At 37.4% G+C, this 27,026-nt stretch overlaps 1 protein-coding gene across 1 annotated transcript in view; it reads left to right on the top strand.

Moving 5' to 3' along the window:
* NAALADL2 (N-acetylated alpha-linked acidic dipeptidase like 2) overlaps nucleotides 1-27,026 on the top strand; it is a 395,523-nt gene that overhangs the window by 236,379 nt on the left and 132,118 nt on the right. The window contains exon 5 of the mRNA XM_054282897.1: nucleotides 7,916-8,035. Coding sequence (XP_054138872.1) covers nucleotides 7,916-8,035 — 120 coding nt within the window. The remainder of the gene's footprint in view (nucleotides 1-7,915; nucleotides 8,036-27,026) is intronic.

Below are 27,026 nucleotides of genomic sequence, written 5' to 3'. Positions count from 1 at the left end.
GATATCTGTTGTATTGTTATATATGTCTGGAATGTCCCTTTGGTCACTTTGGGTCCCCTGTCCTGGCTGTGTCACCTCCCAGCTTACTTGGAGCAGGGAAAGCAGAAGAGGCCTTGGCTCTGTGCAAGCCCTGCTCAGTAATAATAATAATAATAAATAAAAAATCTCCATTATCACCCCTGCATTCAGCACAAATCCAAAACACAGCCCCATAACAGCACTGTGAAGAAAACTAAGAAAATTAATTCTACCTCAGCAGAGTAGTGAACCAGCACAATTCTGAATCATGAATTCCAGCTTGGAAGACTGAAAATGGTAAGCTGTTTTCTGGACATTTTGTTTTGATGCAGCCAAACTGACTCAACTGGACAAAGCTGAAGCACCTGTCTCTAAGGAATTAAAATATCAAATGCATTCTAAGTTATAAAATGAAATATATTGGTTTTACTTAGATTCCAAAGCACATTCCAGTGTTTCAGTCCAGTCGTACACATTCTGTCTGTGGTGGTGTTTGCATTCACAGGATGTTCTTACAAGCTGATATTTCAGACAGGAGATGATTCTACTTCTCCGGGTGTGTGGGTACAGCTCCTGTAGCTCACCTGGGCCTCTGAGCAGGTGGAGGGAGCTCCCCCAGCTCACTTTGGTCCCTCCCCTGCCCATCTGAGCTGGATCCATCCCTGCCACAGCTGTCCTGCACAGCCTGGGTGTGGATTAATTGCTTTTAGACACTTCTGTGAGGCCCAAGCTTCTTCTCTAAAGGCTTAATGCCTGTACCTGCTCTAGGAGGGAATGCCTGGTTTTAATTCAGTGTGATATAAATGACTGTAGGACATTCTGCAGCCTCTGGATATCCTGTGTTCATTCCCTGTGTTTCACAGAAGCCAAGGAAATTTCCACCAAGCCTTGAGAATTTGTTGAGTTCAGACACAATGGGAATGGATTCTGACATAAATCCCTTTCATTGAAAATTTTAAGGCCAAGTTTAAATCACACCATTATAATTTCCTGTGTACATATGTAGCTTATGATTTATTTTTTTTAAGATACCACATCACAGCTGAGTAATTCTGTTTTGTTTAGTTTATCCTCAGTCTATGTAATTTGTAAATGTATATTTGCATGAATAATTACCTCTGAATAAGCTAAACCAAGCAGGCTGGCAAATACAGATTACTCTTTTTTCTTAGGAAAGTATGAGCAATGTGACTTTATGCTTTGGGGACTAATGCTACTAAATAGCCTTGCAGTTAACTCTTAAAAAGAGAGGGATATGAATAATATTAAACACATACAAGAAAGAATAATTAGGATATAAAATTTTGTCACTAGTGAAGTGACAATCAGCACTGCTTAATGAAAGTTTGAAATATTACTTCTGATAGTATTTTAGGCATCTAATGATCTTGTGTCCTTCAATTTTTTTGTAACAAAAGGCGTTGTTAGAGATTCTAAAATAAGTAAATGTCCGTTTAATATGTCTGAAAATAACAGTGTTTTATGTCAAAAACTCAAAAAGCTAGATTTGTATGTATTATGTAAAAGAGAGTAAGAAAGTTAGAAAGAAAACAGAAAATATTAAGAAAAACCTACCCTATTATGTTATTTGGATATGCTGGACATCAAGAGTTAAGAAGCAATATTTAAATACTAGTTTTGCCTTTTGGGAAACACAAAGAGTGTGATTGGGAACAGAGTTGGGGGTTATGAAAACTAAAATAAGAATAAAGAAAGTGGGGAAAAAAAGCCCAGAGAACTGAGTTGTATTAGTTCAGATTTATTTGGGGCTCTGTAACCATAAAATACAGAAGAGCTCTTTTCTGTAGGCCATAAAAAGGCTTCGATCTTGATTCAGTCTCCCTCGGAGTTGGGAGGAAAAAAGTCTTGCAATAAACTGTAAGAAGCAGGGAACCAAACAAGTTTAACCTCAGTGTCTTTCCAGAAATGGTCCTGCAGCAGCAAAGGGAAGGTGTGGGAGCAGCTGCTCCTGTGTGATGGGGCTGTGAGAGCTGGACGGGCAGGACCAGGGGAAGGCTGAACATGAAATGTGTCTGTGGCTGAACTCTGTCTGCAAGGCCAGACTCCATCCAGCTGAGGTTAAGGGACATCTCCTTTTTCTCTTGTTTTAGAATAAATTACAGCTTTAGCTGTCACTGTAATGCAGCATGCAATTTTATGTAATAAAACCTAGACACAAGAACCCTTTCTGACTGTAAGCTGGCGCTGTGAGTCATATTGTATTGAAATGCTCCAGAATTCTATTGTGGGAGCAGGAATACTGAAGCAAAGAGAAGAAAGCCTCTATAAAGTTCTGGCAACCATGAGGAAAAAATGTCATCAATCTGTTTGAGGAGCAGGGCTTGTAGGTAAAACATATAGCAAGACTGAAGTTCTCTAATTTAAATCTTCCCTGACATTGTTGGTCAGAAGCACCTCTTAGTCTTCTAACAGAGAAAATTAATCTTCAGTTAATCCAGATATATAATTATTTACTTTTGGGGCTCAGACAGTCTCTGACACTTTTCTTGTCTGGAGCCAAGGCAAGAAAACTCTGCCACTTTTCTTGCCTGGAACCAAGTTGAAGGAAAAAGGTTGAAAGACAACTTTGGATATTAACATTTCTGTAGAAATACAGTAAGTATAAAAAAGATAACTATGGATGGGTATTTTGTTTCTGGTGTGCTCAGCAGGACTCTGGTGGTGGCAGTCACAGCTGTGGCTCCCTGATTATTGAAGGAAGCTTTTGGCTGGAATGGGAACAGCTCTGGTGAGAAAGCAAAACAGAGTTTACACCAACAAAGGATTTGGCGCAGCTCCCTTATCTCCCCTTCTCTTTCTTCCTTTTCTCTAATTTTAAAGATCAGCTGGTTTTATATTTGCAGCTTTCTTCACGTTTGTTGGTGTCCAGCTTTGATCTGCAACCAGCTTGAGTTTACTTTTATGCTCTGCTGAATGCTGCCTTCAGCCTCAATTTCAGAGCTGTGCAAATAAATTATAGCGATGTGTTTAATTAAAGTTCGTCTCATGTCCTGATTGCAGACTGTTGCCTTCTCAGATACAATTTGCAAATACATTTTGGAGTTTTATTTTAGGCAGGATGACTAGTTGAAGGTTATTTAATTGTGATTGATTGTGCATGGGATGTTTCTGCTGCCTTTATTTTGTGAACAACCTGAAAATAGTAGCTGAATGCTGAAGGACAAATGAAGGGCATTTGTAGTGAGATGTGGTGAGTCTGAACAGTTACAGAACTGAGGGCTGATGTTTCTAGAATTACACGTGTGTGTTTTGGAGAAATTGCCTTAATTCTAAGGAATGTACAATATTTATTAACATAAATATTTAGTTTTATTCGGTACTTGGAGTTTCTTTAGGGAATCTGTTTCTGAAATCTTTTGGTGGATAGGCAGGAATTGTGAATATGAGGAATATGAGCTTGACTGTGTCATTTTCATGCCTGCAGCTTCCACAGGCCTGAGATCCCCCATGGTTTGTGAAGATTTCATTCATTAATATGGGTCAGGAGCTTGGTATTTGATAAAATATATTCATAATTTGAGGTTACTGAACTATGGCGCGACCAACAGGTAGTATGAAGAGAAGACTTTTCACCACAGCCATTCTGTGGTGATCATTTAATTTCATTTCAGCATAGCCATGCTGCTTTGGGTTTGTCTTCTGCCAAGCTTTTAAGAGCTCAGTTTAAGAGCTGCTTTTTTATCTGCACTGACTGCATCCTTATTTTGGTGGTCAGAAACATCCCTTCCTGGGTGTGCCACCTTTGAGTTTTGTGTTGGGTTTTTTGGTTTTATTCCCCACAATGGTTTCTTCCCTGAATCTGTTTTTACTGCCTTGTGGGTATATCAGCCAAAGTCTGTCTCTCAGGCAGTGGTTTGGGTACAGATATATAACGCTGTTATTAAATCCTTCTCCTCAGTCAAGTGGACTGGTGACAATGTGATATGACAAACATATTTCCGTTATTATTTCCAACCTCTTTTTCTTATTCTTTTTAATTGCCTCTGAATTTGCAAGAAAGCAAGGTTTAAAAATAGTGACCAGCATCTTCAAGACCCCAGCTGCCACTTGCTTCATATAGTTATTCATATTTTTCCTTAGCAAGACCTGTTTTCCTCTGTGTCATCCTTGACTGGATGAAGTATACTCTTTTTTTCCTGTTTCATTTTGGAGATAAGTAGAAGAAATTAGGATAAAAATCCCTGACTGTCTTGATTGTTGCATTTTCAGAGTATTTGTCTTTTCTGTTTTGGGGGAGATTCTGTTAGAATTTTTAAGATGGAATGTTTACAACTCACTGAGCATCATCTTGGGACTTAGAAAACTAATAAGTTGCCTAACATAAAATAATTACTTTTCCTAAAAATGTTTGCTTTATTACCTACCCCTACTTCATTTCATGCATGGGGGAATACTACTGAACTCCACAATGCACATCACAATTTGCTCTAAATAGTAATATCTTTCAAACAGCGTAGCTTGAAATGATTGGAGGAGTAAGTACTTCATTCAGATGGATAAAACAACTCATTCTTTAGCAGTTTCCCAGTTTTAGGGTAAGAGGATTTACTGTGGCATAGCTAAACCAAGTAGACAAGTGCTCTTTTTCGGCACCTGATAAAAGGATGAGTCCTCTTTTGTTTTTGAGCAGAATTATCCTACCACAGGAAAGCAGTTTATCAAATACGAGTAGTTGGGGGTGGGGTGTTTCACTTTTCATAAAGCTGGTATGTGTAAAATGAGGATTATGTCATGTTGTAGGCATTTCTAAAAACAGAAATGAGAAATAATAGGAAATTTAGTCTTTATTCATTTTTGGAGGTATTAGAAATGTTGTGACTAAAACGGGCCTTCGTGCATCATAAATGGTCTGTCAGCTTCTGAATGGATTATTAGGAAGGTAGCATGTCTGGATTCAATAGGATTCTCCACCATTATTTTGAGGTTGTATTTTTTCAATATTTAATTTTATATTAGAATTTAGGGTTCCAATTAGTTGAGCCACAGTCCACTAAATAAAACCAAAACTAACTACTCTGAGCTAGTATTGCTGTACTGTATTCCATGAGATTTTATTAATACTGCAAATTATTTTGCTTTTTATTACAAATTTTACTTAAATAAATAAGTGCAGAATAGAGGAAGGGGTAAGAATAATTTGCATAACTGTTTTTATAATTTCATGCGTACCTATTACTTTCTGGATTGTATTGCCTAAATGTTACAACTTTGTTCTAAACTCTTCCAGGGAATTATTGACTTCATTTGGCCAGAGATGAGCCATGTGTATTTTTACTTAGGGGAAGATTTAATTCAATTTTTGTTCATCATTTTAGCTGGAATTAGAGGTGCTATCAGCTGTGCAGACCTCTGGGTACCAGGCTATAGATGCTATTTCCAGAATGTGATAACCTTTGAGCTTTGACATATCTGTATTTCATGTGGAAGATGTGTGATGAAGCCCATGAAACTCTGTTCTATCACACCCAGCTGCTCCTTTATTATGCAGTTTGTTACACGTACTCTCAATGCATGAATGTACTTAATAGCTTTGGCACTGGGGCCAACTTTTAAAATTTGAAGCAAAGCACATGGTTTGCAGAGTGTTTGGGGCAGCAGGGAGTCAACTTCTGTTTTCCACATAATTAAAAAATGAGCTGTGCTTTTGCAGGGCCTTTTTCTGTCTCTGTCTTGCTGGGCACGTGTTTCCTGGGAGAAGACCAGTGAGCCTCTCTTGAAGATGGAGTTTGCATCCATAAATTAACTAAGAACATCCAAGGGCAGTTGCTAAACGCATAAATAATTGTGCAAACATGTAGTTTTGTTGTTTACAGAGCAGTGGTTAGCGCCCTGGAGAAGCAGAGAGCCAAAGGGATGTGCAGAGCCAGCAGCACATGAATGTAGATGGGCAGGGAGCTCATTTCCACCCAGGCATCCTGCAGAAGCAAATGATTTTCATGTTTGGGTATTGATTTTGCCTCAGGAAAAGTCAGTGTGCTTCCTCTCATACAAATGATGACAGCCCTGATTTTTGCTTTGGAGAATAGGTGAGGAAGGCATTGGGTCCACAGGAATTAGAGAGAGGAGTCCCTAGAAATCAACCTAGATACAACCTCCCATAACCTCTCAAGCCATAAGACTCCTGAGACACTAATAACCATTGTGTCTAATGACACCTGTCTAGGTGCAAATTAAAATGAAGATAAGAGCTACAGAAAGAGGTAAAAAGTTTATGAACTTAAGCACCTGGTAAATACCCTTTCCATATCTGAGGTTAATTCTTTAAAACTGGAGGCATGAGATTAGGTAAAACATAAAGTACCTTTCCCAAGTATGAAATCTTTACTTGATTTTATCCTAATTTTCAGGTACAGGAAAAAAATTATATTGTCTAAATAGTTTTCTAGTTCTTTAGAGATGAAAACCCCCATCTATTTCAGAAGAAACGGTGAAGTGCGAGCTTTCCTGTTCTACATTTCATTACTTGGTGTTAAATCTGATGTTTTCCTAGTCAGAAGTGTCTTATAACTTTGGCTGGCCTTTCCACATACTTGGTTTATGCAGCACTGATGACATATTGCAGACTTGGAAACTTTTCTGAAGCATTTATAAAGACAGGAATCTTGGCAAAGTTTTTGTATGGTTTCAGCTTGAATGTTGAGATGCAAACTCACACAGATACAGTTTTTTTAAGGGTAAATACTTTCCTAAAATACCCATGTTCAGGAATCTACTAAAATTTCACACATCCTACACATCCAGAACAACTGTTGCTAGAATTTAAACAGTTTGTGTAGGGATACCCAAAAGCAGAACTGTTGCCTTTGGCAATGAATCCATACTTAAGTTAAAAAACTGAACTGAAAGAGAAAACTTTTCCATCCTGTACTGCTCCTCTTATTTTAATTTTTACACACTTATGTATTATTCTTGTGTCTTCTTGTACTTGTGTTTTATGTGAGCACTGGGTACAGATTTAGAGGTTCCAGGATGTCCTCAATGATGTCCTGAGAGGTTCATAACATTCTAAAATAGTAATGTACAAGACTGATTATCCTCTTACTTTATTTTCACCAGAATTTATTGCTGCAAATGTGTGAGAAAAATGCCGTTGGTCATTCTTAAATTATATATTTTTAAAAAATACTTGAAAACTCATCTTGAAACATTTTCCATTACTGCCAGTGCTTGACATTTAAAAATAACTTAGAACTTGTTCTATATTTTCTTGCAGAGTCCTAACGGAAGAGCTGAAAATCTTCCACGTTCTAAACACTTTTAGATCGAAGTGACTCTAAATAATTTGAAAAATATGTATTAATAGAAAAGCACACACATCAGAGAATAGTCTTTTATCACTGTAGTTATCTGAGTATAATGCTTGGATAACTGATGGATTAAAATAAAATACTTCAGTAGTTAGGTAAGATTGCTGAGGAGTCACAAAATAAAACTGTGTATTGGTGGAGTTTGTGGTTCCTGTGTATTTTCAGAAGTGACCAGTAAAATCACTCATTCTCTGAAATACTTTACAAGACTCTGATTATTTTTAAGAAAATATACAGAAGTGAATTAGTATCCTTTACACAGTTTTAAATAAATTCCTGTAGCTAATGAGGGGAATGTCTTGTCAGAATCAGCATCTCTTATAATCACTGGGAAAAAAAGAGGGGATAGTTTATCATAGGTTATGAATTGTGAATTAAAACCACAAAAAATTGTCTGTCAGATTGAACTTTCAAGATCTTTGCTATTAGAGATATTGCTGATTAGAAGTTGGTGTAAGGCAATTGCAGGGCTCTGCTCAGATGCTTGTGCAAACAGCTTTGTTTCCATGCAAGGGGCACCCTCAGTGATGTGTGGCTGTAATTGTAGCCTGAATTTTGTCTCTTTGCAGGCAGAGCTTGTTGATGTCCAGTATGGGACCATGGAAGACCTGATCCGGATTCAAGCCATCACAAACGTGACCAAAAAAATTGCACTTTTGAAGCTTGGACAATCACCTTTGCTTTATAAGGTTAGTTACACATTAGCTGAATTATTCATTTGGTGGGTTGGGGGTTTTTTTGCTTGTTTTTTTTGTGCTTTAGAGTACAAAAACAAAGGGTTTCCTATTTTCCCCAATAAGTCAGGACTTACTGACATTCAAATTCTTCCTCAGTACTCACCACTTCCACTCTGAAGTGCCTTTTATGTGTTAAGAGTTGTTTATTTTTCTGTATATCTTGCAGTGCCCCGGTACTCTGCTGTATTTTCTCTGGGTGTACTACAAGCCTTTTGACAAACAAAGAAATCACTGAAAGAACTAATAAAGCAGAAGGGATTGTGTCTGGAGAGGGTGTACGTGTACATGGGTGCATGTGTATCCATCCTCTCCAACCCCAGCTCTGGCAGAGAGCACAGTGCAGGAGCTCATTAATCCACTTTTGCACTAAACATAATAAACCACTAAACATGTAAACCACATTTAAACTCTAAACATCCAGTAAGTGCCTTCTGTTACAAATATCTTATAAACAAAATTGCTGGTTTGACTTTCATAAAATACAGGAAGTGTAGTAGCTCAGTAAATGCTTAAACAATTCCTTCCCAATTCACAAAAGCAATTATAAAAGAGCAGTGACTCCAGATCTTGCAGTTAAGTAAATCGGGACCTGCTCTGTTGGCCACAGAAAGCACAGCCAGGACTTCAATACAGATTCAAAAAATAACAACTTAATGTTTTTTTCTATAGGAATAAGATTCGTCTCAATAAAAATGCCATTTTCAACTGAGTAGCTTTAGCTGTTTGTTTAAATTATTTAGATGCAATTTAATTACGGCTGCGAAAGGTCAGTTGTCATTGCTGGGACTCGGTTGTTGCCCATCATTTCCAGCAATAGATCTGATCCTGCATTTCACTGCTGACAAAGCCAATGAAACAGCAATCAGGGCTCATAAAGCAGGGGTTTGATAAAGATGTAAAGTTTGCTGTAGCAGCACTGTGAGATGGAGTTTTTACCAATTTGTGTTCCTGTGTACACTCACTGTGTCTGAATTACCGAGCAGCCTGAAGGAGAAGAGAAAACCAGAAGGTGCTGAGGACAAGGCACATCTCAGGAGCTTTTTGTGTGGGTTGGCTTGTAGCCTGGTCCCAAATATGGGCTGTTAAATGGCTGAGGTGCATCAGCTACATTTCTGGTGCTCCAAAAGAATCAGCTTTGCACATTCAGAGTCTGTTACACAGAGCAAACCAAAGGGTGATGTGATCAGGAGACTGACTCAAATGTGTGCTCAGGGTCTGAGGTAAAATTACAACCACCCAAACCTGCTTTCCATGTTCTCCTCACAGAAGGTTTGCCATTTTTCCTGAGCCTGTAAACTACCCTTTTCTAGAATATAATTTGTGTCTCTTTGGCAGTGGAATAATTGTAAGCTTTACTTTGCTCGTAACTATCAGTAAAGGTGTAGAAAGATTATCAGAAGTAGATTCTCCTTTTCTAAGGAAGATTTGATGTGAAATATTGCCTTAAACTGCAAGTCCTGCTGGTTTAAATGAGCCCAGTATCTCTCTGCTGAATCCACTCTTTGTATCTTTTTCTCTCCCCTGATGTTTATGTTTCTGTACTTACTGAGTCTCACATTTCTGTTTCAGCTGATACTTCCCTCTCCCTATATTTTCCTTATCTCTGCCTTCCATGTGCTTGGTTTTACATCACATTAAAACAGGGCACTAGTTCATAAGAGAGCTGTGGCTATATAAACATATATACTTAGTGAGTTTCTTTCCACTTTTTGTATTTAACTTGTATTTTTCATGTTAATTTCTTTTAATTTTTTCATTATTATTACTTTATATTATGCAAGTATCTCACTCTGGATTTGAGTCTTATTATTATAGACCCTGGACTGAGGTTCCATCTTCATAACAGTTTCTAATTATGTCTCTATTTTTCAGTTGTATCTCCCTTGCACAGTTATGCTTTTTGTCTCTCTCTTTACTGCTGTTTTTTGTGTGTGTTTTTTTTTTTTTCTATTTTCCCCTTTCGTGTATTTAATTTGCCTTTTAAAAAATGTTTGATTGTTCTTTTTCTCTCTGCTGAGTCCTTTGGAAAAAAACCTGAAAGAAATTATAAAGTACTGCTGCCAGAAAAAAAATCACCATGAAAACTGAACAACATTTCTTTTGTTTTTACATCATATTAAGAGAAAGGATGTGCTGGTAGAGAAGAGTTTCATGTACAAGGGGCTAATTTACAGAACTCAGTCCAAGTGATGGAAATTGGAATATTTGGAAATATAGTTATATAAATGGCAGTATTTTTGCAGTGTAGATTTAGTTTATAGAGATTGGATAAGGTACAAAATTGGGGGAGGATTAAGGTTGAAAATAATTTGGAGCTTGTACTTCCAGTCTTTCAGGCTGTGCCCATCTCTCATATCTTTAGGCACTGAAAACAACAGAGTTAAGAGCTTGGAATAATTTGAAATTGGAATGTACAGGGAATTTGGAGTAGGCAGAAAAGCCTGAAGTTAATGTGCTGTTAAAATATGCAGTTTAGTCTTAAACATGAGTAATTCTGATTAAATTCCATAAGGTTCATAAATTTAAGCTGCTTTGTGAGAACGAGATTTGCAGAAATCTGACCTGGAGTTATTTTTGCAATTGGATATGATTTTCAGATTTCACTGGGAGTGTTGTGTTTCTGTTCCACTGGATCAGAACCTGGTTTCTGGTCAGGATGAGAGGGGCAGCAGCCCTGGCAGTGGCACCTGCCCAGAGCCACAGAGACACATCCTGATCCCTTGAGCTGGACCTTTTCAAACAAAGAATGTGTTACCTCAGCCACATCATAAATTACAGCTATAAAGAGAAAGAACATGGACCCTACCTTTATAGCAGGGTATCCACAAGAGCAGTGACTCTGGGGAGGGAAAAAAAAAAAACAAAATAAAAAAAACAAGTAGTTTACATTGCTTAAAAAATAAAGAAAGAAAGATAAAAATGTATTATGTATTTTATATATATAAAAATATCAGAGTGGAGCAGGGGTTTGAGAAGGGGTTTTCACCATTGTTAGGGGCACTATCATTTAGAGAGCAAGACTTTATTATAGATTAATATAAAAAATGAGGGAAAAGGAAAGGTAGAAATGCTTCAAGGAGCAGGCAAGATTATTGCAAAGGCAAAATCCTTTTCACATGCAGCTGAAAGGTTCAGGAATTTACTACCCCCAGCACCTGGAGTGGCAATTTCCTATAGCAAGACAGACTGAGGCAGGGGGCTGAGCTGTGGGGCACCTGGGGAGCACTCGTGGGACAGGGAACTGGGCACAACCAAGTCTTTTTGGTCTCATTAGCCACAATAATTCACGGTGCTGGAAAACTGACAGGAGGAAAAAATTCAAACTGTTTCAATAACTCCTGAAGGGATTTTGTGACTAGTCAGGGACACTTGTAAGATACAGATTGTTGCTGAATAAAGAGGGGGCTGGATTAAGGAAGAAGAAAAGTTTTCTTAAGCAGGGAGCTGAAATGAGACAAATGCAGAAGTGAGGGAATTGCCATGAAAAGGACACATTTTCTCACACTTTGAGATTGAAGGTGTCTGTCTCCTGGTGTCCTGGCTAGAAGGAAAATTTGTGCTTTGGTGGAACTCTGGCTATTGGGGTCGCTGGTGAGGTTGAGTAGCCAGTCAAGGAGGTCAGAGCAGCCTCCTGGTGTCCTTGAAGCAGGAGGATCTACAAATGTGGCTGCTGAAGGATAGGGAAGTTTATTACCAGTGATTGAGCAAACCACTCACGTGGTGTAGAGCACCTTCTTGAGAGAGAGCACCTTGAGCTGCCCACTGTGTTTGTAGGCAACTTATTCTAATTGTGCAAAATGTGTGGTGTTAGAGAGATTGGCAAAAGCACCTTGGTATCACCCAGCCCCTGTGCCCTGGAGCCCATCTGAGTGTGTGCCACTGCTCTGAGCACGCTGAGGAAACCAGAGGAGGCTTTTTCAGGGAGAATTGCACAGTGGTTTCAATATCCAGCCTCTGGAAATGTCATTACCAGATTCAATTCTTGAAAAATGTTGTGTGTCTTGATCATGATTTAATCTTTAGGGGTTGCAATTCGTGAAAAAGCCATAATTTTTGTCTTAAATTAACTTTTAATAGAGTAACAAAAGCCCTGAAGGCCAAACCACTTCATCTTCAAAATGTTCACATATTAACATTTTTTCCACATCCATTAAATGAAGATGTTGTTCTACTGTGTAAATATCTGTATTTATTTTAATAATTTACTGCCTTCATAAATATTCATAAAATTGCTTTTTAACTGTCATAAAGTTTAGGAATGTGGAGACTTGGATGTTTACGCAGAGGTTATTGGCAGGCCCTTACAGATAAGGGTTTGCTAAATAGAAAATATTAAAGATTCCCAGAATAAAGGTAATTTGCAAAAGGGCTTCAGTTTAACAACTGTGTTAATTTTAAATAAGTTTACTTTAGAAAAAGTAATTTCACTTTTCTACAATGTCTGCATTGTTTATTTCCTTGTTCCCTCTGGTACTTTTTATGGCTAGCACATACAATTGTGAAGATGATAGTTTGCATTGTAAATCTCCATTTAACGAGGACCCTCCCTTTCCTTCCATCCCTTCCTCCCTCCCTAGAGATACACAAATATATGTGTGTATGTTTATATACATATATACAGTGTGTGCATATAAATATACAAATAAAAACTATAGTAAAACCCCAAACATTTTAAAGGGAACATAAACACTTGATATGCATTTAATTATTAAGGACACTGGGGTTTTGGTTGGGGTTTTTTGTGACCTTTTTTTGGGCAGTAAAATTTTTTCCAAGGCTCCTAAAGCCTTTATATACACACATTTCCCCATATGAGTGCTATGGGACTTTTAATGATATTATATTCCTTCCTGAAGCCCTTCTCAAAAAGTCAAGCCACAGATATAGGTAGCATAAATAAAAATTATAGAAACATGTAAAACTATACCTGGGGATCTGGACCTGAAGGGATTATCTAGTAACATGCACTGGATGTTACAGCATCTTGTTTTTCAGGTTTTCTCTAATGTACCATCCTATTAAAATCTCATCTCAACTCCCAAAATCCTGAGTTTCTTTTGATAGTCCAAACTGAATTCAGGTTGATTTAGCAAATTGTTGGTGCAGAGTTTGCTAAGTAGCCAGTTTGTATTTGCACAGGGTATGCTAGTTATTATTTTGTCTTGAAGGAAGCACTAGTGGCTTTGTGATCCTTTTTCCTTAGCCTTTGTCTCCCCTGAGTTTATCAGAGATTCTCTCCTTTCAGTTAGTTGCTTTTATTCTTTATCCTTTTTCACTTCCCCCAAGGACTAGATTTAGTGTACTCATGGTCTTAACCTTCCCCTTCCTCAAACAGCCTCTTTAATCTGTGAGATAGCGCACAGTCTAAGGAATGGACCCTTTGCATTTCTTCTCTATGTCCTACGTAAGCAAATTCTACCTAAGCCTTCTAAAAATCTGCACAATAAAAATAATAACAATAACAATAATAATAATAATAATAATAATCTGTACCAAAAAGGTGCTCATATAATTGAGGATTCACACTCATCAGTCCTGTGTTTTGAGTGATTCTTTCTGAATCTCTTTCTGATTTTTGATTCATGGAATCCTGCAGAAGCTATTTTGCGCTTTAGTGAATACTGAAAAATGTTATGTTTGTTTCAAAGACCATTGGCCTTTCTTCATCAGAAAGTGAGACATTTAAGACAGTGGTAGACACAGTTCTCAGGTATATTCCTCTTGCTCTGACTGATAGCAGTGCTGTCATGTTCCTTTTGAACAGAAGGAGCAAACCATAATAGTTATTTAGAAAAGCCTGGAGACACCCTGCCTCTATATCATAAATCTGATCTTGGTCGGGTGGATGAAGAAATGCACCCCAGCCCACTGAGGAAATGTACCAGAGTTAAAAAACAAAGTCTCTCTGCACAGGTTTATGACCTAATGCTTTATCCTGAAGTCATATTTTAATTCTTTATTGGTAAACTTAGTTTAAACTGGGTGAAAATAATTGAAAGTACCAATTATGATACATTTTCCCCTCAGTGTGAGGTACTGTAAGAAAGAAAATCAAGAAGTTCTACCGACTTGAGAAATCTATAGTTGATGACTAAAAACCAGTCAAATAGGAAGTCCCAAATGGTGTTTTTGTATTTCTGATTGGAGCCAAGTCACACTGAGCTCCTGGGTTCAGTTCCTAGAAGGCTGTTAGTTTCCACAGTAATTTTTAGCTGAGCATGTCAATTTTCCTCCAACTTCATCCAGCATTTGAAGGATGATGTACTGTGACCTGTGCCACCTAAAAGTGAAACAGAGCCAGTGCAGTTATAAATCCAATCTGTATCTGTCCACATGAGTATGAAATAGTTGACAAAAATTTGCTCTCTTATCCCCTTAGTCAAGTGCACTGCAGTAAATTAAGGAGGGAATTCTCACTCCACATTTTACAGTAGAAATGGGAAAAAGTAATTTGCCCTTGTAAGCAGTAAGAAGAATATAAGGGTGGGGTAGGAGAAAGGAAATTGATGTCTGGAAGGAAGCATAATTACAGCCCAACTTGTCAATATTCTCGAGTAATTAACATTTTGTTTGCATCAGTAAAAGGACTTCTGGTTATTAATCATTTCCTTTTTGCTTACAAACCCCTGGATTTGATTGCAGGGAAGGAGAGGGTGTGCTATTAGCAGAGTAAACAAGGGGAAATGTAAGTTAGTGACCAAAAGTAGGTATTGATTATTCTGCATTTTTGATGCCACACAATTTTCTCTGAATGTTTTGAGAAGGCACTGCTGGTTTGCAGACCTGTGTTCCCAGCTGTAGTTCCTATTCTCTCTTTCTCTTCTATGTCAATACAGAAATTTCTGAAGTCCTACAGGTGAATCAAACACTGAATTCTTCCTGATTTGACTCAGTGCATAGTCCTGTTCTCTTTAGTAACCCTAAATACTTATATTTCTCTTGGGGAAGTGATTCTAAATATTCATATACTCAGTTGGCTGTTTAATTGCACATTTGCTGCATGTATTGAATGTATCCTTTGAAAAATTAGTCCAGCTCCCATAATGGATTGCTCTTTCCTGAGGGGAAAGTGTTATAGGAGGTCTCCTCCTTTTACTGCAATAAAATTGAGTGAGACACTAAGTGGCTTCCATTCAAATATGGACAATGGCTGACTCATAAAGAATTCATTGTGGGGTCTTCTGAAGCCCTTGTCTGATTTTAGAGGTGTGAAACTGAAGCATAATTTTGCTATTCTATCAAGCCCTTAAAAAAGTGAGTAGTAAATGCACTCATCCAATTTACTGTGTGTGTGCTATGTCCTGATAAATGGTGCAAAGTCAAGTGAAATGGATTTGCTGTGAGGCAGCTGTTCAGAAGCAGAGCTGAGCAAAGACATCCAGATAGATATTTCCTCAGCTTGTACCCTGGATCCACACATGATCAGCTACTTGTGTGCAGGGCAGTGGGAGACACCACTTTGTCTTTCATTCAAACAATCCAAACCTTTTCCATTTGCTCTTCCTGCACAGCACTTGGTCACACTTCTGCTTGTGGTCTTGGCCCTTCTTCTGTTGCTTGTGTAAGGAATTATTTCTCCTACCCAAGCTGCAAATTGAGCTGCTCTTTTGCATTAGTTGAGCTTGGATTTCACAAAAGGGCCATTGACAGACAAATTATCTGGGTCTTTTCCCAGCTCATGTGTTTCCAGCACCTTTCAATAATAGCTGAGAAAGGAGGGAAGTAAAATTGAAGATCCATGAGCTTTGAGGAGGGATGAGGGGTGAATGGATAAAATCTCATCCTGCCAGAACAGATCTACCTGACTTTAGGTTCTTTCAAAGTTTCAGCCACTGGACTGGGTGAAGCAATGCCAGAAATCTTCAGAACTTCCCCCTCTAACAGCTTTACAGAGGAGAGACAGAGACCAGCATGGTACATCCTGCTTATATTTGATTTTTTTCTGGAATAGTGATCAGAGGAAAAGGCCATCTTCAAAGTGTTATATAAGTACTGCCCTCATTCTGTAGTGGGTCTGACTTGTATGGCATGTTCTGTAGTAGCTGCTGGTTTCTTATTTTATTAAGGAGAAGTTATGATTCTTCTCTGACATTTTATGCTCTTTCAGGTCTTTTCTCCTCATTTCAGAATGCTTCATAGTAATCAGTTTATTTACATACCTGTGAACTGAGAAACTGGGTTGAAAGGTATCAAAAGTCATTATTCTTGACTAAAGTATTTATGTAAAACATGATTTAGGAGATTACAAAAGTAAGCAGTTCTACTCCTAGAATCAGTATTTTATTTTATAAATCAGGATGTCAAAGATTACTCAACTGAAGAATGATTTTCATGCCTTGTGGCTCTTAAGGATAACCTTGATTTGATTTTCGCATTGATTCTGTGCTTTAGAGACTTAACTCTGAGAACTTCACAAAATCAACACTTGTGATTTCTGCATGAAAATGTGAATTCTGCCTTTCAAACACACCTGTATTTTGTCACGTGATCAGAACTTTGACTAGAAACATGGACTTGCTGGATGCTGAGATCCAACTTTTTAATTTGCATCCATGAAATGAGGGATATATATTTATATTTCATTTTGTATAATAACCAGCCTATGGAAATTTTTTATTATTTTCTCTGGGATTACTTGCATTGCTGCTTTCAGATTGTAGCTGGATTTTTGTGAAGCATAGATGGCTAAAATATGCAACTGCATGTCCTCCCTGGAGAGGGAAGAGGTGGCTTTTAGCATTAAATTTTTTAATTTTCTCTTTGACTGCATAATACCATGGAACACCAAAGTCAAAATTTCAGTCGTAGCCATTTCGGCCTCTTGATGCCTGTGCATGAATTAAAAAGAAAAACACCAAGTCCATCAGTACAAATATAATTGGCACCCTCTTTGCAAGTACAGCAATAACCACTTGGAATATTTTGTTTCGATTGCCAAAACATTAAACTAACCTTCTGTGCAGAAGGCAATTCTACCACAGTGAACATATTTTCACTTAACAGAGAAGATTGTGCATTTCAATAGGAGAACTCAGGCATTTTAATTTCCTCCTTAGGTCTCAGTGAATAATTCACAAACAACATGTGCAACAAAGTTAGACTTATGTTGTTTTCTCTTGATCTAGGCCTAACAAAATGGCAGCTTCCTTTATATGTCATCCTGCTACATTCTCATGTTTTAAAGTGAGTTTTGTTTTTGTATTTGGCTTCTAGGGTTTTTCTTGGTGCTTTTTTTGTTTATTTTTAGTATTGAACATACTCTTTCGAGAGCAATTCTCCCTATTTGGAGTTGTGCTCATTTGAAGTAACTGATTATTTTGTTGGGGTTTTTTTTGGTTTTTGTGTTTTGGTTGGGATTTTTTAAAGTGTTGATTGGGATGCTTTTTTGATATATAGAGTCAGTCAGGGTTGTTGCAAATAAAAAGATTCTTGACCTTCTTTATGGTCATTAGGAAAGAAAACAAAAATCACATGATCACAGTCACTGGAACCTTAAGGAAAAAGAGTTGTAAAAAAAATCACTTTCCTTGATTGAGTTAAGGTGCAATTTTTCATTATTTGTTTCAAATTTCACATGACTTGTACACTTCAGATTTCTCCAAGAATCAGTCTCTCTTAATCAGATAAAACACCCTTAACCAACAAACCCAAACTCTCACAAAGCTGCCCAGGAAAGACCTGTAATTGTGAATAGCCACAGAACGTTCATGGGGTGAGAGCTGTCAGGGCAGCTCAGCTATGTGGAAATACAGGTAATATTTCGGATGGAGGACAGTGTTTGCATTTTGCGGTGCTGGAGGAGTGCCTGCACTGACAGCTGAACCTGTTATTTACCTTTTCCCACTGTCAGTTATTATGCAGGCACAAGAATTCTCAGCACACAACCTCAGAGGTGACCTTGAGGTGACCTAGAGAGACCTCCCTTGCAATAAGATGGAAGCATATATTTCACTTCTGAGTCAATCTTGGTTTTCCATGGAGTGGGAATTGACTATATTGCCTCTTATATCAGTATTCAGTTATATGTGATGGGTTTATGTTATAAAACGTCCACTGGGGAGCTGACCTGACAACTCATTTCAGTCAGGCCTCCACTGTAATCTCAGAGGAAAAATGATAACATTTAATCCACTTAACCACCTGGGTATGTCCCATTCCTGTGTCTCATAGTAGAGTGTATAAGGAAAAAAGGCAAGGCCAAATTTGCTAGTTGAGACCATTCTTGGATTACAGACTGAGGAAATCTTTATGAGACATTAGAGTTTAATTAGTCTGGAGCATCTGTGTAGAAATTACTGTCCCTTACCATGGTAAGGTGCTGCAATGTTCCTTAAAAAGGAGATATGAGGAAGGCATTTGGAATGCATTAGGAGAGATGGGATCTGGCCTCCTCTTCCTGCCTAAGAACAGTCCCAATCCAAGCAGAATTTATTTTTTTCTTGGTTTGGAATACCTGAGAGAAGTCCAAGTATATTGCTTGCTTGGTGCTTCACACCTGTCATTAGTGGAAGCATCTTTAAAAGGTGATGTTTGCTCTGTTCAGCAAAGTGGGGCTGGGAATTAAATACTTATTACAAAGTATTTAATTTAAATTTAATTCCTTTTCAGCGTAATGTTATTCTTTTAAATGTAGCCAATTAGGAAAGGTTAAGATATTAGTATTAAAAAAATGTATGTGGAGCTGTCATACACAGAAATCTATTTTGCTGTGGCATCTCTACACACAATAGAACATGTTTGCAAATGCCTTTTGTTTCCATATATTCTTTTTCAGAAAAAATTGAACTCTTTGGAAGTGCAAAATTAATCTTTTAAAAAGTGTAATATTTTAATGAGTTATTAATTTAAAGGATAATTTACTCATTTTTATTATTTGCAGGTATACCTGACTGAATGAACTTTGATGTGCACACTGTACAGATTCACTGAAAGTTGCAAGGACAAAATCTGACACTGTCACTCAATGTGCTTTATTTTCTTTGAAGGTGAAGTCATTTCAAGGCATACAGAAACTTCAGGATATAAGATTTGCTTCTGACCTGCCAGCAGTGCAGAATTGTTCAATACTTGGTGATACCAGTGGTAACAGGGGAAGAGTAGATTAAATTGCATATTTCTCCCTTTTTCTGTTCTCTAGCAAACAGAATAAAACTACAAATATGTTATTTAGTTTCAAGAAAACCTAAGTTTTTATATCCAAATTAGCTTGATTGTTAGTACAAGAGATCTTTGTTCTCAGTAAAAAGATCAGCTTGATGCAGTGAGGTTTCCAGAAGAATATAACCACCTTAAAAACACCACTTTGTGTTAAAGCACATTAAAACTCCCTTTATTTAATATAAAAACCATACTTAAATGTGTTGCACAGTACATTTTACAGAACAATTCCCCTTCAGCAGAAGTAGCCATGGGTGGTGTTTGATCAGGTAAAACTCTCACGTGACAATAAGGTCACGGCCACCACATGGCACCTGTATTGCTGAGATGCTGTCACCATGAACTGTCGTGGTGAAGTGCACACGAGTCTCTCATCCAGACTGATCAGCTGCTTAGTCTTCTGTCAAGAAGTTCTTATTGACCAGAAAAATCTCTGCTCCTTTCTTTCACTGTGAGAACATCGTGTAAGCAATGCCCTCTGTCAGCCTGATATCCTTCCTTGGCACAGCCTGTGCTTAAGGGAAGAGGATGGGTTGCAAAGCAAAAAGGAAATAATATTTTTTCCCCTGATATTCCTAGAAATTGCAATCATAGCTGTCTTGACTCGCTGAAGTGGAGGATATGTCTGGAGCAATTTAATTATAATCATGACTGTTCTGTGAAATGGGATATTTCAGTTCTGAGTCTGTTTATCTCTGCAATAGCTTTTGGTGGAGGTCCTCTATGTGGATGCTTAAACATCTCTTGATATAGAATTGGACATTGGAAAGCAGGTATATAAAACTCTCCTAATGCTTTACCATTTATTATGAGGGGAAAAGAAGAAAGAAAGATAAACAAAATATTCCAGCTTCAACCTAAATCTGAACAGCCCAGAGTAACTGTTGTAATTCTGAAGGTACCACACATCAGTCTTCACCCTTTAGGGTATTAGAAAGAGATTTTTTTTCTCTCAAGATTAATGGATAGTGTGATGAATTCTTAACAAATCTGTGCTCTTCAAAAAACACCCAAACAAATTTTAAGCTTTTATTCTATTCCTGAATTTAGCTAGTTGGTGTCTCATGGTCAAGGTGTGTTACACAATGATTTGTTTAGCCTCTGAAAATGTTTGTTAATGATGGGGAAACAATGTCTTTAACATTACTATAATCCTGTTCTCTAATTAAACTTGAAGAGGGAAAAAAACCCAACCCAACAGAAAACCATGCCCCTCAAAGGAGTGTTTTCTGAAAAATTTCTCTTATTTTGTTGAAGAAAAGATCTTAAATGGTAAGTCTGGAACTTAACATCAATGACTGTGAGATGAAATTGATATAAATATTTTTAAGACAGCCTTCAAAGTGTTAAGTTGTTTACCAATTATCAAAGATTATCATACTGGGAGCAAAGAGTTGTTCAGGGTTTTACTGTCAGAGCTGCCTCTTTAACCCAGTATCTTCATGGAACTGAACAGATCATTCTCCTCAGAAATCTTGTGTGAAAGGACAGTTTATTATATGCTGGCAAAAACTCAAAAAGGTAAAATTGATTTTAAAACCCCTGTCATCCTGCTCTAAGTATCTTAACTGTGTAAGCTCTTGTTGGAAAGATGAGTATTAATTAGTTTCTGTTTTCATTGTGTCTATCTCTACAATTAGCTGTTTTTGTGTACTTTGTCTATTTTAGGATTAACCTTTAGTATTTGCTATGAAAAAGAATCATAACAATTATATGTATAATAATTTCCCATCCCCTGAGAGAATTAGGTTCATACACAGTGAATCACAGAATAATTTAGGTGGGAAAAGACCTTTAAGATCCTCAATTTCCCTCTCCAAACTCACCACTAAACCATGTCCCCAAATGCCACATCCACACATCTTTTAAATCCCTACAGGGATGGTGATTCCACAACTTCTGGGCAGCCTTTCCCAATGCTTGATAACCCTTTTGGTGAAGAATTTTTCCTCATATCTAATTGAAACTTCCCTGGTGCAATTTGAGGCACTTTCATCTAGTCACTTGTTATTTGAGAGAGGAGACCAACAAATAAAGGTCAGAAAGCCTGACTTTGAGTTTCTTACCAATTAAGGGTTTTTGACATTGTGGGTGTCACTTTGGTGTGAAGCTGATGCAGTTAAATGCAGGCTTAGGCACGAGGATTTCAGTAACTACCAATTTTCTAAACAGAATGGATAGAGGTGCATTTTCCATTAAAAAGTGATGCAAAAGTAAGCTTGCCCTGTAACCCTGAACTGGCTTCCTTTTCACCTTTTTAGTTAGAAGCAAAAGAAAGTACAAAATTAGTCACCACTGTCAGTCGACAAAGAGAAGAAATTAATGGCTGAGAACAGAAATTTCTGTTTGTGGAGTTTTTTTTTCACTCTGTCTCTTTTGCAAACTTACTGCAAGAGAAAATGCTTGTGAACTTGGAAATATTACTTGATTTTCTATAGATTTCTGTCCTGGGCTAAACACCATGGCCTGTGATTGTGGTTTTCATTCTGTGTCAGCCCATTAATTGATTACTTTGACCATACCTTCATTTCTGTAGTGTAACTTGGTGTTGAGATGGAGCTTTTATTTGGGTTTTTAAGTTGGAGGCTTTTGGTTTGGCGTTTGTTTGATTTTTTGTTGGTTCTCAATGTGTTTCTTTCCTTTCCCCCAGAGTGAAGTTGTACATTCTTTAAAGACTTTTTCTGCAAGTTCTGTCTTAGGAGTTACAGTGCTGTAACAGATGTTGATTGATCATGAGTTTTATTGTATTTCTTTTTCATTCATCTTCTAACTGCAGTATTCTGTTTGTCATTTAGAAAGTTTAGTGGAGTTCTAGGAGCTGTAAGTGGTGCTAAATCTTTTCTGTGGGCCCATCGGAGGGAACTGTGTTTTTAATGTACAAGGTTTCAAAAGATATTTTCTTTTGCTCTTTCCTTCCCCAAAAAATTGTCAGAGAAAGATAGAAATAATGTGCTGTCAATGACCTAGTTGAGAAGAGTGACAGAGCAAGGGTTTTACTACCACATCTTTCTTAACCACCCTTGTATGACCTTGTTTTGTTATTGGGGTCTTCCTTTCCTAATCACTGCATGGAAAAAAAATCACAGTGACAGCAAATTAGACCTATTTTTCACATTTTATATTTTTCAATTTATTTTTTAAGACAGGAGAAGGACATAATTTTGGATTGATGTTTTGGAACTAATTGTAGACTGGCGTTACTGAAGAGGAGCTGGGGGTTGTTGGTTTGACTTTTATTTTTTTTTTTCCCCCTAACTGCTGGTGAATGAATGACTTTTGTAGTGCTTTGTGACTGCCAAACTAATCCAGCTGCCTTCCCTGTTCTCATCAAGTGCTTCAACCTTGGACCTCCTTCATGTAGCTCTTTCTACTATTTCATTTTGGTGAAATGGGCTGTTTAGTAGGTCACAGGAGGAGGCAGAGCTCTGTTTTACTGATGTGCTGAGTGGAAAGCAGTGAAAGAGAAAGGACCCAGGAAGACACAAAAGCTGCACATGTTGGCTTTTTCAGCTGTTGTATCTTTTGTGTAGATTGCCCGCAGTTGCGCTGTACCAGGGTTATATATTAAGTGGTGCTTCAGTTTATTACATATTCCACTTTAAACCTTGATGTTCAGTAGGAAAGATGCATTCATGATATGGCCTGTGTAGCACAGTTCATGAATAAGTTCTTGTGGAAAAAAAAAAATCTAATTTCTGAAATGTCAGTGAGGAAAGAAAATCAAGACTAGCCTAATTTTTAATTTGGGAATTTCTAGGGGACCTTAAGAGTGGAAATCACTACTGATAATTTATAAAGAACTTTTATTGCTAAGGTTTGTAATAACTTCTTTAATATTTATAGTTCTTGAAATGACTTTATGCACTGGAGCACATTCTTTACGATCATTTCTTTTATCACTCCTAGTTTGTGACTGTTGTTCTAATAAGGAAGATAAATAAGTTCATTCTGAGTATTGATTTACTTAAAGGCATGCTAACCAAGTAGTTAAACACTGCTCTTTTCCATAAATGAAGCTAAAATATTCATTAACCAATTAATAATATTCAGTTTTCCTAGTTGATATATAGATATGCCTGAGGCTTACATATAGCACACTCTATATCTTTATATGTTCTACTTGGTAACATAAAATTAAATAAAATGTAAATTTAAAAATACATAATGATGTTATGCAATCTCAAAAGAGACTGTTATATTACATCTAAGACATTATTTTAAAAGCATGAAACCTGGATACAACGTAATAGACCAGGAAAGAGTTGAGCAGGGAGTATGTTTTGTACTTGACAAAAATCCAAAGCAAAAGGCTAGAATTTTCCAGTACTAGTAATTGGAAAAGAATTGTGAGAATAATAAAATAAATGAATAGGTATTGGATTTGCACAGGTCCAGTGAAGGCAGCTATTGTTTTAACAATCTAACAATTGGGGGCAGCAAATGAGCCTTAATTACAAATCTCTGACTGATTGCTGTGTGGGTTCTGAGAGACTCTACTGATACCTGTGTGGATCCCATACAAGAGCTGCACTCTTGGAGCTGGAAAAGTCATAATCCTACTTTTATCTTGGAGGTAGAAGGATGCCTTGGGCTGTTTTCATTTCAACACTGCTAACTTCCAGTGTTGGTTTTGGAAAATAGCGATTCCAGGTACCCCAAGGATAGTTGAGAAAAGACCATAGAGAGAATCAAAGGTTATGAGTTTACCCTGCATATGAGGCACAGTGAGGGGTGTTTATACAAATTAGGGATTCCCCTTGCTCTCTGGTCATCTTCTCCCTTATTCTTGCTGATATTTCGAGGGAGGTTGGAATGAGATGAGCTGTAAGATCCCTCCCAAGCCAAACCATTCCGTGATCCCATGACTGGGGTATCTCCAGGCTGGGAGCCTGCTGCTGGAGCCCAGAGTGAGAAGAGAAAGATTGCAGAGTGCTGAGAGCCCCAGAGGTTGGGAGCAGGTGCCCCAAATGTTTTTGGTGAGCAGAGTGGCTGCAGGCACAGGGGAGCTGCAACCATCCCCATGGGGATACTGCTTTTTGTGGGCTTTGTGCCCTGAACAAGGTGAGGGGAACCTGAAATTGCAGCTTTCTGGGGAAGAAATGCCCTGTGGTGGCAATAGTGCTTGAAAGTCAGGTCTCCTGATCTTAATTTTTCTAGCGGTAGGAAAAAAAAATAAATAAGAAAAAATGAGTAAAAAAATAAGGGGACATTGTCAGATTTGACTTTGGTCTGTGGCTCTGTTGGCAGTTCAGTGGATTTTGGATTAAAAGTTGGGTAGAATGCATAAAATCCAACAAAGGGTCTAATCAGTTTATTCTTGATGATTTAGCAAGATTATAATTATATCTTTGTGTAATTGTTTTTTGTATGATGGATCTTCAGCTTTATTCTCTCTGTAATAGAGTCTAAACATAGACTGGAATAACCATAAACATAATCAGAAACAACAGTTTCAGTGTGAGCAGGGAAATGCTATTGGCTTTCTGGAGGTTGCTCATCTGGACATTCATACAGCCTGTTTCTTTTTAATGTTTACTGAATGTTTAATGATACTTATTATGCATACTGCGTTCCTCTACATGCTTATTTAGGAGTGAGTAGTATTTCCTGAAGATGTAGGAATGCAATAGCAATATGAAAGGCTTTGTATTATATACTCATCAAATAATGGAGCTTTTTTTTTTCTGGACTGTAAGCAATTCAATTATTTTGTTTCTGAAATAAATTAAGTAAAGCTTATTGAGTCCAATCAGCCCTTGTTTCTAGGGAATTGTAGTTCAATTTCATTTTTAATTAGATTGAACATTGTGAATTTCTTAGCAGTGGTAAGCAAGATCTGGCAATAAAATATGCACTCAATTTGTATTAAAAGTTGCTAAAATCTAGTACAGGGAACTGGCAGTATATCTGGCTTATGTTTAATTGTCCAAATATCCTATTGTGAAAAATTCCATTTTTAAAAACTGCTGATGTGTAACAAATTGCTTTTCTTTGATAAAACTGTATAGAAGATGAGCAGGCAGCAAACAGGCAAAAGTATGGGACAGAACATTCAGTTCTTGATAAGCTTAATAGTACATGTAGGAGCAGGGTGTTAAATTTTGTTCTGTGCAAGGATTACAGAATTAAACCAAGATGATTTTTGGTTTGGAGGAGAAGTCTCCAAAGGTTTTTCCTCAACAGCCACAGCTGTCCAGTGTGTGGATTTCCAGTCAAACCAGCACACAACCAGCTTGTGACCAGTGTTCATTGAGAAGTCTACTGTCCTTGAATAGCATTACTGGCAGAGGAATGTACTTAAAAATACAATGGATGGTAAACTGATGGGCAAAGTTGGTCTTACCCATCACTGCCATTCAGCCCCATTGCCCAAAGGCAGATTTTTGTGATTAACATTGTAGAGTTTCTTACCCTTCCCTTCTGCTTTCTTCCCACAATCTGTAGGACATCCAAGAAATACTAAAGGAGACTCTCTCTTCCCTAGAAATAATTTTCTAGATATTAAAAAAAGGACAAAAATTTGAAAACTGAGATTTGTGAAAGCCAATTTTAGTTTGAAAAGTGATTACGGAAAATGTCTTAAAAAATCTTAGATCTACTTGTCAGATTCTTTCCACAAATAAATGCACTTCATGTTGTCATTTCTCTGGTAGTAACTACATCAAAGTCTTAAGGTCTTGACACAACACAGAGCAACTCTTTGATTTTGTATTGTTCCTATATATGTCACTGTATGGCAGGAAGAGTTTGATAAATTCCTTTGCAATATGTTTTCCCTCTTCTAAGACCTTTATGGCAATAGCCTGTCATTTATGAGACCGCTGTGTATGCATTTATAGCTGTTGGAAGTTTTATGCAGCTTAATCCCTTTCCCAGCCCTGTTTGTTCAATGTAACAATGATGCCATTCCTCAGGCAAGGACGGTGTTTGAGCTGGAGAGGAAGGATGTGTTTCTTTTTATGGTCCCCATTAAACTGGCTGCATCCTCCATCCCTTTTACAGCCTTAGCACAGCACCTTGAGGGTTGATCAGCAAAAACCAAATCCTCTTCAGACAGAGTTTTGACTCCAAATTCCTTTGAACATCCCTCGGTGTTTGTGATGGGGAATCCTGGAGCATGATTAAACATCAAGGGCAATATTAAAAATACTAGGTGAAACCAAACCTTACTTTGTTAAAAACTTGCAATTTGGAAGAGTGGTATATAGATGTAGATATGTGTATTTAAGTGGGTTTTTTCCACCTTGAGTTTTGTTTGTGTTAGCAAGCCCTTTCCAAATGCTCTGTATTACAGTAGGTGATAGGTAGTAGGAGATAGCAGCATCTGATTATACCCACAGCATCTAAACCTTACTTTTCTATTCAGTCTGCTGCAGAAATACAAAGATATTGTTTCAGTGAGATCTTTCAACATGTTTAAATGTACCATTGCTCTTGCTTCATAATTTTACATACTGCCAATTAGTCATATGAGATGGGAGATCCTTTCAGAGCATCATGATTTTAATTGGGACTTCAGCAGAAAAGAGTAATTAATAACTGTTAACCTGTCCAGTAAAGCTGTGTCTCAGATTAATGAACCATGTCTTTCACATGTTGCACTATGAATTGAAAAATGCAGCAGTTAAAAACTGATTACTGTTATTTGTCTAATTAATGCTGATGTTTGCACTGAAGTATAATGACAATAGGAGATTTTCTAAAACATTAATATATTTGATTTTACTCTGAATAACATGTATTTGGTACAAACATTTATTTTTTCATGTATTTTTGTAAACTTTTT

Source organism: Melozone crissalis, unplaced genomic scaffold, assembly GCF_028551555.1.
Source record: "Melozone crissalis strain CALT ecotype California unplaced genomic scaffold, PUWL_Pcris_2 ptg000034l_1, whole genome shotgun sequence".
Classification (NCBI taxonomy): domain Eukaryota; kingdom Metazoa; phylum Chordata; class Aves; order Passeriformes; family Passerellidae; genus Melozone; species Melozone crissalis.
Note: the sequence above shows the minus strand (reverse complement) of the source record. Positions and strands in the feature narration are given on the sequence as shown.